At 36.7% G+C, this 15812-nt stretch overlaps 1 protein-coding gene across 1 annotated transcript; it reads right to left on the reverse strand.

The window, feature by feature from the left end:
• Positions 1–2207: 2207 nt before the first annotated feature.
• LOC145120569 (protein NO VEIN-like) lies at positions 2208–12373 on the reverse strand. The gene is made up of 15 exons (XM_079056376.1): positions 11987–12373; positions 11101–11429; positions 10536–10998; positions 10318–10428; positions 10089–10191; positions 9698–9777; positions 9411–9524; positions 9098–9254; positions 7278–8758; positions 6974–7186; positions 4665–6764; positions 4462–4574; positions 4028–4382; positions 3646–3963; positions 2208–3557 (listed from the first exon to the last, which is right to left on the reverse strand). Exons 1-15 carry the CDS (start codon positions 12239–12241, stop codon positions 2367–2369), a joined length of 7383 nt encoding a protein of 2460 aa, XP_078912502.1. The 5' UTR covers positions 12242–12373; the 3' UTR covers positions 2208–2366.
• Positions 12374–15812: the final 3439 nt, after the last annotated feature.

Below are 15812 nucleotides of genomic sequence, written 5' to 3' on the forward strand. Positions count from 1 at the left end.
TGAAAAGACAAGAAAGGGAGACGTGAAGATTAAATCATATTTTTGACTTTCCTTCACCAAAAGTCTTCATCTAGTGATTTTCAAATCCATAAACATAACAAGCGTTTATGAGTCTTGACAATCCATTCGACTATTGAATAACATGCCATATTTGACTTGAGATTGTTCAAATCTTCACACTTACCTAACAAAATTCAAATGTGGAATTCATCAACTAAACCTATAATCATGTTCCTCGCATTACTAGTAATATCATATCATGAATTCAAGCTTCAATTTGAGTCCTAACAACTCTTTCAAGCTTTACTTTAATTGAGCACATAAGCTTAATAACAAGGAGAGGGGATACCTTAACTCACTTAGTAGCTTAGTTCTTGTATCTCCTTGTTCTTACATGAAGGATTTCTTTTCTCCAGCTAAAAATTGCCATAGTCATGCTCTGGTTCGAGGTTAAAAGAAATAACCCCAACTGATATGATCTACACAACTCATACATATATAGAGTCGGCATCTACGCGCCGTGTAGATCATATGTATCAGATGCATATGTTTAAGTGACCTCGTGTCTACAACAACATACTTTCTATGCATCGCATCAAGTGCATGTTACACGTCGCATTCAGACATAGTATGATGCTCTCTCCCAAATAACAATATACATTACCGTGTTACATAAAAATACCTTTACGCGGTGCATAACAAGCATATACGTGCCGTGTAACTTGCTTTATCATATTCCTTGTTGCATTGCATTCCAGATTATGGCTATTTTCTATTCCAACTTCAACTAGTCACGACTTACTAATTTTAAGTCTAATTTTAGGAATTTTATATCCACTTAAAGATGGGAAAGAGCTTAACAAATCCATAAAGTCGCTTTTGACTAAATGCTTACATAACTTAATCTATTGAGTCATAAAGTTAACGCTTCAAAATGTTAAAATTTCCCATTTTGTTCTTATGGTCATTTGAACAATTTACGAATTAACTGTAACGTCCCAAATTTCAAACCAAAATTTTCATTTAAATTTGTATTAAGCATTCAAAGGGCCATTCTTTGAAAACATATCTTAGCTTTGATTTGAATGAAATTCATAAAGTATAACCAGAGTTTTTCTATAAAGCATGTGGAAGTCAAGATAACGATTTGACACCGATGCGATGTACAGTCACCCCTGAGCCTTCATCACATTCGATCACCCTGAAAAAAAAACATTAAACTTAACAACATAAATATAAATCTTAGTGAGTTCCCCAGTATACCACATATCTCACCATACATACAATACATACAGGCAGACAAAGGCTCTCGACTCTAGTGTCGATGCACCTAATCAACGACAACCTGGTGCATGTCTAGTCATCAACAACAACTAACGACTCTACTGCATGTCAAGTCATCAACAACGACTAACGACTCTAGTATATGTCTAGTCATCAACACAAGTATTCTAGGCTCTTGACTCTAGTGTCGATCCACCATCAACTCCTCAAACATACAAATCAACACACCATACAATCATACAAAAGCTATTACTATAATTTTGACGGTCGCTTTATGATTGCATAATCATACATAACCTGGAAGTAAGATAGACAATCCAACAGATAATCCGAAAACAATTAATCAAACAAGAACCATACAATAAGGTCATACCGAGTTCTAATGCTATACAACTCAAACTATGTATAACCCCTATGACATCCACTCAACAACCACCAACATCAAAAATATCCTATCCATGATTGCGTCGTGGTTTTCGAGGCAGAGCACTTGATCCATAAAGGTTAACGTTCATCTCTTCCAAAATGCTTCAAAATATGAACTTGATAAAATCCTAACAATAAAATATTATGAGTCGTTTCTTTATCCCAAAAAAATAAGCAATTGCTTTTCCAAAAAAATTATCAAACTATAATATTTGTTTTATTGACTTGTTATATTTAATTAAATAGTTAATAATTTGATATGTAGTGATGTGCATGGAAAAATAGGTGTTTTGTACATGAAACTCTCAAAAGTCAAAAGGATACATTTAGCACCATACTCTACAAAATATAAAAGATAAAGATGTTGGTGTGGTATGATGAAGAGGGGCTTTGAACAATGAAGTCCTTCATTGTGCATGATCGACCAAGATTATCATGCAACGACTGTCATAACCGGCTCTTGGACGGGAGACAGGACCAAACCACATTACCACCTCTAAAATAACCAGAAAGGGAAGCGACACAGCTTGTTGCCCGTTTGATTTCCATATCAATATAATATTAAAATAGTTTTTGTTTAAACAGAAAGAAATCTAGAGATAATTTACAATAATATGGTTGATAAAAGATAGAAAGAGATGAAACCATCACTCCAACTAGTTCACCGTATCAAACTCTTCCTTGTGCTGCTTCGACATCAAAACAGCCAGTTTCAGGTGGCCAAGTCGGCAAAGCCTCGCCGGATTCTTGAACACAGTAACTCGACCTGTTTTATCACCACCAGACAAAACAACCCTTGCTATGCTAAAACATTCACCTTCTTCAACTGCAAACTGCCACTCTCTAACCGATATCTCAAACCAGTCCTTATTTGCAGAATCAGTTGTTTTGACTTCGATATATTCCTTCCGGTTTTCCTCATCACAAACTTCAATATCATACGGAAGCCCAGTCTCACCACCTTCATTCACCCATTTCACTACATTCTTACCCGCTTCCCTCATGTAGTACTTGAACGCCACTTCCTCCCCACGTCTCCCTGTAACAGCCGCCTGCTGAACATTCGTTGTCCCATGTGAAAGCTGATCCCTTTCGCTAAAACTCGCCGGAGGATCTAGGTCAACCAAATCAGGTTCCCCATCAACACAGTCACCACCTCCGGTTCCACCATCATCCTTATGGTTCGAATTTTCAATTTGCTTAGCAACATCTTTGATCTTGAGATCATTCAAATTGAATTTGGGGGCGGTTTTCCAGGTGGCCGGTGGCCAGTTTCTGTTGCTTTGAGAAGATGGTGTGGTGGGGTTGTTGATTCTTTTTGCGACACGTGTTGTGGAGAATGTCTCCAGATTCCATTCTGTCGGTTGAATTGACCATACTGGTTCGTCATCTGGGAGTTTTGGCACCTTCTGGCTATTCAACACAAAAGTTTCTATTTGTTGTTCAGTGGAACCTGATTCAGTCATGGTTGTGATCATGTGAAGGAAATTTGCCAAGTGCAATTCCGGATTCCCGTTCATCAGAAAATGAGAAAGCTCCATGAATATCAAATGAGAATCCGAATCAGGCGTTGCATACAAGATCGCATCCTGAAAGAGACAGCTACTATCATGTCTCTTCTTGGACGCCAACTTTGATCTTTTTATAACGTTCTTATAGAATAGCTTTTCTACAACAATAATTTGCAGTCGATTAAGTTTTTCAAATCCAGACAGCTTCAGTTGGAGATATCTTTCAGGATACATGTTACATATGTAACGTTGAGCATATGGAAGAACCCATTTCAGCAAAGAAGTCTCATAGCTATTGTCAACTGGTCCATAATATACTGCTTCACGAGTAACAACCTGCAGTTGATAATAATAACTGGCTTAGTTACAAGAGATAATGTATATAATTATAAAACTAAAAAAAAATGACACAAGGAGAGAGAACCTCTGAAAGAGAAGGGATTCCTAGCATTTTCATGAGAACAGAAACTTTCATTTGAAGCATTTCTTTTTCTTCATCAGTGAGCTCACACATACGAATAAAATCAATATTATTTATGTCCTCAAATTCATTAGCAAGATTCTCATCATCACACCAACAAACTAGCCCAAATGATGGATGTAATGAAACCCAATTATCGTTTGAGGTGGGAAGCACCTTTGTATCCTTTTCTTCAAGATTCTTTTTTAACATCTCAACATCCTCCAAACTCAGTAGCCCAGATTTTATCCCATCGCCCCACATCACAAAAACATCAAAAACCTGTAGAAATCGATGTTTTTAGACAATTCATTGTGTCAAACAATAACACATGATTAACTTTTACCTTTTTAGCAGCCTTTGTTGGAGTATCTACAGTTGATAAATGACGTAAGAGTGCAATGTAATCTAAAAGTGGAGGGTTCTCCTTTACGCCACATTGGTTAACAAAAAAGTCATGAAGTGTTGGATATAAGCTGCTTAACATTTTACTCAATTTGATCTGAGGATTGATAAAACCATCATGCCAATACACCTCATGAGGGGATAACAGCACACCAGGCACAATTTCACTTGAAGAATCAGAAGAAAAAGGAACAAATATAAACGCTTCATCACTGCCTAAGTTCACCATGCTATTCTGATTTGAAGAACCCAATTCATTCCATATGAACGAGTAAAACCTGGACATCTGTGGTATGCTGATAAGAAAAGCGTTAATCTGTTAAAAAGGATGGATGATAAAGGACTAAAAGTAAGTTACCATATAGAATAACATACCTCGCTTTCATAGATGTGGCTGATCTTTTCCAGACTTCAAGAACAGATAAGGCGTCATGAAGAGTAACAGTAACCTTAAAACCAATGCTGGTAATCAGCTTCTCACTTTGAATCTGTTGCATACAAAGAATGCAACAAGTTGTAAGTTAAACAAAAAGGTTTCAATCAAGAAGCAAAAAGTTTGATAGAGTAAGCAAATTGACCTTTGAGACAGCATAAGGGGCGTTATCACCCAAAATCGACCTCACAGCCTCACAATTATGAAACAAATCTTTAGGACAATAAAGCCCTTCATCCATGCTAGAAACCACCCACGGAACATTGTTAAGAGCAGTAACAACTGCAGACCTAAAAGACTTGCTTTCTCCATCCATATTGCAAAGACCTAAAACCTTATCACCAAAATAATCATCCCATATCGTATCAAGAATCTCCAATAAATGTTTGCATTTTTTACAATCACCACTCTCCGAAATTTTCGCCAGCAAATCAACCAACTCTGGAGACTCCCAATCACTAATTGTTGATCCAGAAACAGTCTTCTCAACTCGAACGATTTGCACAAAATCAGTGACTTGTAGTTCATTTAAAAATTTCCTCCAGTTGAGTATAGAACTATCCACTGGATACTTCAAATAAATTTGATCAACCTCGTACCATTTTACATCAATGCCATTGGTCAACCTACGCGTATCAATATGATTTCCAAAATCATTATTGAAATGGATTGGCACCTCAGAAGGTAGAACAAATCCATGATTTGTCAAAATATAAGCCTTATTATAGACCTCTGAAATTATTTGCTCCCTTTCCATACGACAATCTGAGCAGCAAGATTGTAGGTGAACCATGATAGACGATAAGTATTCTGTCATGAGATCTTTATTCACTGTATTCTTCTTGTCACAAATAGCTGGCAAGACGTGTGATTTTACTACTTGATGTGCAGACAGCTTTTGGACGCCAACTTTAGAAAGAATTTGAGTTAAGTTCCCGGTGTTTGAACAATCAAAAAGTGCAGGATTAACAACTCGAAGATCAGCAAACAATCTATCAGATGTTTTCTCCAAATTCATCCAAATCATACCCTCATCAATGGAACTAAAACAATCGTTTAAAAGAGGAATGAAGGGTGTTCTTCTGAGGGTATTCATGATATCAGAGCTAACTCCAAGAAGGGACATTTCATGGAAAGAATTAAGCCAAGATGATAGCCAACTAAACCCCATTGATCTTAGACCTTCTTTCGTAAGGCATAAAGAAGATAACATTTGAACCAAGATTTTAGGTCCATAGTTCTCGATCCCCAATGCCCTTGCGAGTGAATCGGATATAACTATATCTTTATTCAAGTACCCGAGGCCAAGATGCTTCTGAATCATGCTATCAGGCATAAGTTCTCGGGCCTCTTCATTCCAGTTTCTTAGAACCCTACATGGTGGGACCCAATTGTCATTGTCCCCTTCTAGAAGAAGACAGTTAGACGTGCATAACTTTGATATGATCATTCTTGGAAGTGAAGCAAAAAAACCATGCACTTCTCCAACAAGGGGAACATAGCTCAAAAAGGCAGAAACACCCTTTCCAAGACAATCATGAAAACCAGGAATGTTGCAGAAAGATCTCTCAGAGTTCACAAACAAGCTTGGAAACTCTGATAGCAGCCACTGATTCCATGGACTGTCTCCATCAACTTCTTCTCTCGAAGATGGAAGGATAAAATCAGCTTGGAGAATAAACTTGAAACCATATGTTCGAAGAGGAAGAAACGCAAAAACATACTGTTGATCCATCTTTGGAATGTAATTACCATCTTCTGATTCTTCCAGTGGAAAAGCAATCGAGATTTCGGTAGTTTTGGCATCATCTCGGATTCCATTAGCATGCAATGTCTGGGATTCTACAAACCAAGTCAATGTTTTGTTCCCATGGGAAACATTGATTAGTCCATTTCCAACGATTTCTTTCCTCATGGTGATATATGAATCAGTAAGCATGTTTCTGAATTTGATACATTGTAGACGATGAAGAAAGAGCAATAGAGATGGATGAAGATCGGAAAACATTGATGTGATGTTATCAAAATCAGAAGTTTCTGTTAGGCTTGACTTAAAGGGAAGCACAATGCATGTATTCCATTGGTGTATATTCACTTGATCAGTAGTATCAAATGAAACGAGGTTTGTAAACAACTCAATATCACAAGGAGGCACGATTGTTGGCAAAACAAAACCAATTTGACCCTCGGTTATGTCAAACTTAATATGGAATCCATTAGAATGAATTTCTGGAGCATCAGTAACCTGCATAATCATCAAAGTAATGGTCTCAGAAAATTATAGATGATGAAAGGACTTGAGCCCGAATCAGTTAAAAACATGAACAAAGATAAAATGAGGGCAATAAGAATTTGTCAGACACTAGGAAGTTGAAGACTTTGGTTTTTTACTCAAAAAGAGAAAATTTTGTTCAGAAAAAGTTTTTAATCAAGAAGCATGACATTTGACATTACCCGAAATACTGATTTGAATCCGATTCCTTTCTTGCCAATATAACCAGCATTAGATGCCTTCTTGGTAGAATTTCCAACATCACAAAGTGCTCTGATGTTCTCACCAGAAAAACCATTCTCATTATTCATGACAACAATACTTTTATCCTCAAGAATGAATGTCAAAGTTGGCTCCACGTTTCTTGGGTAGACATTATCATCAGCATTCTGAATCTACAAAATAAAATTTTAAGTGTGTAAATATGTGGAAAACGTAAAGAATAAAGTAGTTTGTTGTGGTGGATATATAAAGCTGGAAACTTACAAGCTCTAAGAGAAAATGGGAGTCTTGAGAATATAATTCTTGTGATAGGCAATGAAGTGCTCTTCCTAAGCGAGCGTGTTGCTTTTTCAAAATGCTACTTTCTGAGCTTGAAATTTTTGGGTCCAGACCAAATTCTTGGATTCTAATGGACTCGATAATATTAGCTGCATCATTCTCTCTCTCAGAGTCTGACATAGGCCGTATGAAACTCCCATCACCACTTTGCACTCTATCAATCTTCATCTTATCTCTTTTACAATCATCAGTAGCCTGTTTGATTTCAAGGGGCGTAATAATAACTTCATCTTCTGAACCTAATCTCTTTGATGATTCTTTGGATTCAAAAGAACATGTACAGTAATCATCAAGCCATTCCACTATGCCTAGAAGTAATCCAAGCTCATGGATCATCAGATGATCCTCTTTACATTTGCATTCACTTAAGATCACATGATGAGCATCTTTGATGGTTGAACGAAATGCAGAAACCAACAACTCGGCTGCAAAACTTTGGAACTCTTTAGGTAGTAACCCCACACAGTCAAGGAAAAACCTTGCGCCTTTTTTAGGGTCATTTTTGTCCGAAATGACTTCAAATGCATTCTTTGCATATCGTTTTAGAAGAGGAAGGGGTGCATTTCGTTCACCACCATATAAACAAATCAAAGATAGCAGCTTTAGGGCAGTTTCAAAAGCAGATCCAAGGAGGAAAGCTTCAAAGAATGAATCCACAGTAGCTGAATGATCAATTCGTATAACTTTCCCATCTCTAGTCAATAAACAAAGCAACTCCTTGGTGGTTACTTCACTTAACAACCAACCCACAAGAGGACCTAAAGAAGGTGCATACTTAATGTCCCAGTGTGACCATGTGGCTAAATCTACAAACATTGGAGCCCTAAGTAAAACTTCAACTGTATCCTTCGTGCCAACATGGGAAGCTGAGAAACCCTTATCTTCCCAAAAAGTAGATAAAGTTGAAGAAAACAACACAACATTTGAGCTCACATTATGACCATTCTTGCTCATAGTAGTCAAAACATCTGCTGTGAAATCATCTTCTAGTAATGTAAGACCAGCAGAAGGGTATTGCATTCTTAATAACTTGGAAACCATCAATGTGCTTAAGGTTTCATTTTCTTGTAAGCTATTAGCAGCTTCAGATAAAAGTTCAAGAAGATAAGGTTGGCTCATGAAAACTTTAACTGAAGGCTTTTCATCTTTGTCAGTGATCAAGAAGCAATTTTGCCATGTGGTTGGTAGTAGTGAAATGTGATCCATTAAGAAAGTGAAAATGTGTCCAAATCCAAGGATCTCAAAGTCTTTGATGGAAAACTTTTGAGTTAAACATCGTTCTAGTTTGCAGATCTCCCTTAGAAAGATCAACTGTTTCTTCGGATAAGAACTTACTTTGTCTAGATCATGATCTGGGAACACAAAATATGCCTTGATATACTTCAGAACATCTTCAAGAGCAATGCCTGGAAAGTGAATATAAGAAAGAACATCAACGTGAAGAATCATAATCAGTTTATTAAAGCTAGGGATAGGTACATGATTACACATTTAACTCAATATTTAGTTTTCTTACAAGGAGTTGTTACCTGATTATTTTGACCCTTAATTTAGAAAGAACATAATTATGATCACTTTTACCAAATCCTTAAATTGTGACTTCAAGTTCTAATAATCACTTCAATTAAAAGTACATCCATACACCCCTTTGAGACACGAAGTGGATGAAAATTTGTAAGACAAAGCCAGTTTTTAATGGATAATAATATTAGGAAACTAATACTAAAAACAAGCTTGTAACTTACAGACACTACCCTCCAAAACATCTTTTTCATCTGGATCAACATCCGTGTTCCCATCAAGTGCACATGTCCCCAAATTTGCATTTGATGGCCCCTCTTTACTGTTTGCTTGAGAGGTAGAATAGATACGATCCCACAAACCAAACTTTATAGATGCAATCTGCAACAAAATAAAGAAACTTAAACATAGTCCCCACATAGTTGCCAAACACAGCTTATAATTATCCCACAATATGCAGATAAAGATAGTGCTTGTATTTAGGGTATCATGGGAATGATGTCGAATGATCCTATGAAAACAGCCTAGTTAACTTACAGCAACATTTAGCAATCCGACATACGGATACGATGATGCCATACTATTTAAAGCTTTAGTTTTCCTCTTTGAGTTCATTTGACCATGATAAAAGTCAAGCATCTTGCCAAATGACTACAAGCAAAAGATAGCAGTTAGAACACAGAACTAGTGTACCATAAGCCAAATTCAATGACTATTGACACTTGGTTTTCTCCATAGATGGTTTGATGTCACTTTTGCACATTTATAACAAAATCTTAATAAACTCGAACAAAATGCAAATATGATAGAGAGCATCCACATACCTCAACTACATTCTCTTTTTCACAGGCGCCTCTACAGATCTTAATGAACAGCATTGTATGCTCATTAAGTGCATTATCATCTATAATTAAGATTAAAAGAAATCATTATCATCTATAAAAATCGTTTCCACACCACCACTTTGAAAGTCTAGTTTAAACTTGATCCCAACTATCCATTTCTTGGGTGTAGCAAGAACTACATATACTTCATGCAAAATTTATTTTCCAGTAAAAAATTGTTGCATTCGGTAGAAAATCGGTAGCACATTTCAATTATGGGTAAAATTTAATGCATAATTCCCTGATCAGTAAAAAAAGGCAAAGTACATTGCTATTACCCGAAAATTGTGCAATTGAGAAGTAAACAGAAAAAAAAAAGCATTTAACTTACCCTTTTCAGCTGGCTCAACATCAAATGCAGTTGTGCTGGAGTTTGTATTTGCTTGAGGGGTGGAACTCATACGATCCCACAAACCAAACTTCATAGATGCAATCTGTAACAAAACACAATACACACAAAAAAATATATGATAAAGGTCGTGTTTATATAAAAGAAACTTAGGATAACACAGCCATCACATCAAATAGTTGTATGAGAATGGTGTAGCTAGGTAACTTACAGCAACATTTAGCAATTCAACATATGGAGGTGCCCTAACTTTATTTAGAGCTTTCATTTTCTTCTTTGGCTTCATTGGACCATTATAAAAGTCAATCATCTTGCCAAATACCTACAAGCAAAAGATACCAGTCAGCACTACATTGTCAAACTGCACGTCTGATTACACATCTTAATAAACTCAAACATAATGCAATGTGGTAACAAACATCAACATACCTCATTTACATTCTCTTTTTCACAAGTGTCCTTCCAGATCTTAATGAACATCCATGTATACCCATCAACTGCATTATCATCTATGAATCCTGTTTCCACATCAGCACTTCGAAACTCTTGTTTAAGCTCAATCCCAAGCATCCAATGTTTGGGTATTCTATGAACTACATATGCTGTGCAAAAATTATTTTCAGGTCCTTGTTTCCCTTCAAATGAAACACCATCACCATTGCACCCTTTTTTGTCATGAGAAGAAAGCACACTACGATCCATTTCAGTTGGAAATGAAGAAATGCCAGAATCCTGTATGTTATCATTTTTATCATTTTCCTCATAATTGGTAGCCTCTCCATTATTATCATCATTGTCATCAAGTTTTGATTCAATATCTATTCCATCAGAACACTTCTTTAGCAAGGTGAACTCAGATCGCCTTCCACGCATGATATTGCCAATGTGCATACTGTAAGCGTGCATCAACAGACAAAAACAGTAAATACACAACTTCAAATGCATGGATACTTTTATGAAAGTCTAATTAAGCATGGAATCATACAATACATACCCCAGACTTTGTATTCGTACACAAAGATTTTCACGGCTTTCATTCTTTCTCTTGGCTATATAATCCAATAAGTCATCAACCGTGATCTTTCTCCTTTTATGAAGGAGAATATTGAGGTAACCAACGATTTGTTCACTTGTAATCTTGAATATCTCTGTGACATCAGATCCTACAGAAAAATAATGCATCACCAGTGGATGCTTTAACATGGGTCCCAGTTCAAGTTCTTCAAAGCTACTAATTCCCTCACTCTCACAAATTGCTGTCTCCAAATCATGTAGTGATGTGATCTTTTGGACCCCAACAAAACAATGTATAAAAGAGTTGACCTACAACATCAATATCAACTGAAAATCATAATATGAACTTACATAATTACATATAGCAACATATTATGCAAAGACCTCTGATCCGTAGATGATTCTTGCGTGATTTTTTTCCCAACTTTCTAGCAACAATAACTTGTTATGAACATTAGCTCATCAAAGATCCTGGATCTGTTACTTTATAATGTTTACAAATCTTGAAGTATAACTAAATGTTACAAAGGTTAATCACTCATATGTATTTTGGATCCCAACAAAGCAATGTATGAAAGAGTTCACCTAGGAAATCAATGTCCACTGAATATTTTCAGCAACTATCTTGAAGTAAAATTGTACGTTATACATGTTGATATCACTCAGATATAGTTTCAGCAACTATCCTACACTCATCTTTTTTAATGAAATTTATATACAAAATTCTTGTAGTCATTAATTACAATAAAACTTGAACGAAATTAACAGATCAACATCTTCTAGCTATTATTTGTGCTGCATAGTTATTTTAATCTCGGTTGCAGGCATAAAAAACTTTTAAAAAAGGCGACCATTAGAAACTTTACCTTTGCTTCAGTGATCATCAGGCGATATAGTGAGGGAACATTTTGCATATGAAACCCCAAGGATTCGAAGGAAACGGCTTTCAGTGTCACCAACGCCGACTGTGAGACTCTCCATGCAGATATGTTTTCGCCGGCAGGAAGAAGATCAGAGTGAGCTTTCACTACAGCACCGTCGATCATCGCAATCGTTTGCGACGTAGAGTTTACATTGCGACTACTGCCGCCGTGGTTTCGACGGCGAGAATGTCGGTCCATGTTCTGTGTGGGAGGATCGCGATACTTTCCTTGTTTGAAGTAAGAAACTAAAATCTTGCTATGTATTGTGCTTATAAAATCTTTGCCGTTTAAGAAAAAAGTAAAAGGTAGTCACCGGTGATTCAGGTCGTCTCTTGGTCTTCAACATGTTGGTACGGAGGAAAGAAGAAAAAATAAATAAATATATATATATATATATATATATATATATATATATATATATATATATATATATATATATATATATATTCACGCAGGGTGGTACCAATCACTTTGTACTGCCGCAATCAAATTCTGTCACGTGTAAAGAAACTTTTCTTTCCAAGTCATAAGTTGCCAGGAAAAGGCTAAACTGCACAAATGGTCTCCGTGGTTTGTTTAAAATTGTCACTTTGGTCCAAAAATGTTTGGACTAGCACCACAAGTCCAAAGTTTTGATTTTGTTGCGATTTTGGTCCGATTTGATATGATTTTTTTTATGACGAGTTTGCCCTTCATTTTACCTTTTCTTTATTTTTTTAATTACTTTAATGTTTTCTGCTTAAAAGGAAAATAAAAATAAAATTAAACCCTCAACCCACCCTCTCACTTTTAACTTACTAACACTCTCCCTCTCTCTTTTCATTTGCTACCGGAGCACCACTGTCGGTGCCACCCATTTCGCCGGAGCAACCCATTTAGCCGGAGCACCACCATCGGTGTCACCCATTTAGCCACCGCCTAACAACTCAAAACCACCGCCACTCTGATATGCAACTTGAAGAACGAAGGTCCGACTCCATCTTCCTTAGAAAACCCCAGGTTTCCACCACCAATTGGGAACCCTAGCCGCCACTAAATCTAAACCATGACGAACGATATGGCGAGGTAGGGAGGCCCTAAATGACCGATTCGAGCGACGATTTTGAACAAATCTCCATCGTCTTTCCAAATCCGACGAGAAGGTGACACCAGACGATGGTGGCGCTGGCATCGTCATCTACAGAATCGCTGGCGGCGCTATAAAGATGTTGCAGATCTGGAGCTTCAGAGGGGGTTGAGGTACCGGCGATGGCACCACCCTTTAATTTTTTCGAAACCCTAGTCGGTTCGTGTGTGTTCTTGTATATATCAGATTTCTTATTTTGTGTATAAAATCTTCAACAGATGTATGTTTTTGGCGTTAGAAAATCTTTAGGTTTTGTATGTGTTGTTATATGTTAAATTTCAGAATTTTGTCTGTGTATTCATCTGGAGAAGAGAGTGGTGTTGTTGACCGGAAAATCGAGGGTGGTGGCGGTCATAACCGGTGGTGCTTCCATGGATTGACCGGAGGCGACACTACTGACCGGTGGTGGTGGTTTTACCGGAGAACGACGAAGAATGGGGAAGAAAGGGTCTAGAAGCAGGGAACAGAATAGAATGTTGGAGGGTTTAAGGGATTAATTTTATTTTTTATTTTTCTTTTAATTAGAAAAACATTAAAGTAATTTTTAAAAAAAATGAAAAAATGAAGGGCGAACTCGTCATTTAAAAAATTCAAAACAAATCGGGCCAAACTCGCAACAAAATGAAAACTTTGGACCTGTGGTGCTAGTCCAAACCTTTTTGGACCAAAGTGGCAATTTTGAGCAAACCACAGGGACCATTTGTGTAGTTTAGTCCCAGGAAAATAGTTTAAGGTTTACTCCTAAACTATTCTGATCAATCAAATTTCACCCTACACTTACAATATTCAATATGTTAACCTTAGAATTATCAACACTCTTTAGAAGAAGACATTTTGTCGCATTCAATACGTTAACCATAGAATTATCAACACTCTCTAGATCATGCCACACTCAATAACATCCTTGACTGGGGACAAAAGCACATAATAACATCATACAAGCTAGATCTAACCAAATAATCATCAAGGTATGAACTTTATACCTTCTAGAGATGTAGGAGGGTGCAAAACTTCCAGATCAACGGTTGTTCCAAGCTTCTAGGTTGTTCTATTTTCCTTCTTCTTCCTCTAAGAGCACCACAACACCTATAAATGGTTCAATATAGTTCAAATATGACTTAGGGTTTGCAAAGATCGAAGTTGGGGTTGGAGGCTGATGAAAGGAAGATGATTTAGGACATAAGGATGCTTAAATAGGGTCCAAACCCTAAATATTAGGGTTTGAGGTTTTGGCACGTACGCGCTACGTACGAAGTGTACGCCCAAATATTACAAAAATGCCAAAGTGGGCCATTTTGCAACAATTATCTCATATAAGGACTAAAATACAATTAACTCTCATTCTTAGGGTTAAAAATGAAAATACCTCGACGTCAAGATGTTATAGATATAATGACTCAGATCATGGTGGATGTGGCATTGATCGTAAAAGTATTTCAGGAGGGGCTCAAATGCTTGGAGATAAATTGGTGAGTTGGTCCAGCAAGAAGTAGACATCAGTGGCTTGCTCTACCGCTGAAGCTGAATATGTATCCACTGGAAGGTGTTGTGCTCAGATTCTATGGATTCAGAATCAGCTCTTAGATTATGGTCTAAACTTCTCAAAGACTCTTATCTGTTGTGACGACACCAACGCCATTTAGATGATAATAATCCAGTGCAACATTCCAAAACCAAGGACATCGACATTCGTCATCATTTCATCAGGGACATTGTTCAAAAGGGAAAAGTGGATTTGTTCTATATCTCATCCACTGATCAACTGGCTGACATTTTCACTAAGGCACTGGACAAGAAGACCCTAAACAAATTGATTGCAGATCTTGGCATGCTTTCAATGACTTAATCCTTTTCTAACTCATTTAAAATAATTTGCTTATACTTGATTTCTTAAAACACAAAAAACAAGTGCTTCTTTTATTATGTTTTTCTTTAAAGAACTTTACATAGTTTGCTTAAGCTTTGCATCTAATGTTTACAAGTACTCTCTTTTCTCTCTATTCTCTATTTACAGGCCTATCTACAGATTATATGCACCTCTTCCTTCCAGAGTTAGAAAAACATGGGGCCATTCAGAATGTTCTGAATGCTCTAGTTGTTGATAAGAATATCGGCATCAAGTCTTCTTCTTGTTGACAATACTTTTTCTCTCCCCCACTTATTATTATGGATGCAAGATGCAACCATCAATACAATTAATCTTACTTTCATCTACTGACTCGTAATCCAATAAAACCTCGAGTTCCCTCGTGTTGATCTTATCAACTCAATGGTTATACGGATTTGAGCCAGTTAACTCGTAGGTTACAAATACTGGTTCCAGTTCCTCTTTTGCCCTTGGTGAACATGAAGCTTGGAGTTTATCCGCAACATCTCAACGATTAAAGGCTTCATCATTATTGGTTTATAGTGAGTTGTATTTTATATTGATGTGTTTGTTCTTGTGTGTGTATTCTTTTATAGACTATATTGAGGAGGTGTATCTCGAAGAAAGGAAATTGATTCATGAGCTTTTAAATCAAAAGATCTTCTAACATCAGTTTTATGATTTTCCTAAAAAAGGCTACGTAAAGGGTCTCTTAAAAAGTTACATATTCCTTTTTTATTATTCTTCTATTGACCATCTCTTACGCTTTTATCTCC

This window comes from Lactuca virosa, chromosome 6, assembly GCF_052849685.1.
Source record: "Lactuca virosa cultivar CGN04683 chromosome 6, Lactuca_virosa_CGN04683_v6, whole genome shotgun sequence".
In the NCBI taxonomy this organism is placed as follows: domain Eukaryota; kingdom Viridiplantae; phylum Streptophyta; class Magnoliopsida; order Asterales; family Asteraceae; genus Lactuca; species Lactuca virosa.

Bases quoted from the DNA above. Each gene is read 5' to 3' on its own strand.
- LOC145120569 (XM_079056376.1), bottom strand. From the start codon at position 12,241: ATGGACCGACATTCTCGCCGTCGAAACCACGGCGGCAGTAGTCGCAAT. The intron at 4,383-4,461 runs GTATGTTATTCT...TTTTCTTATCAG, and splicing joins GCCACATCTATGAAAGCGAG to CATACCACAGATGTCCAGGT. The intron at 3,964-4,027 runs GTAAAAGTTAAT...CGATTTCTACAG, and splicing joins CAACAAAGGCTGCTAAAAAG to GTTTTTGATGTTTTTGTGAT.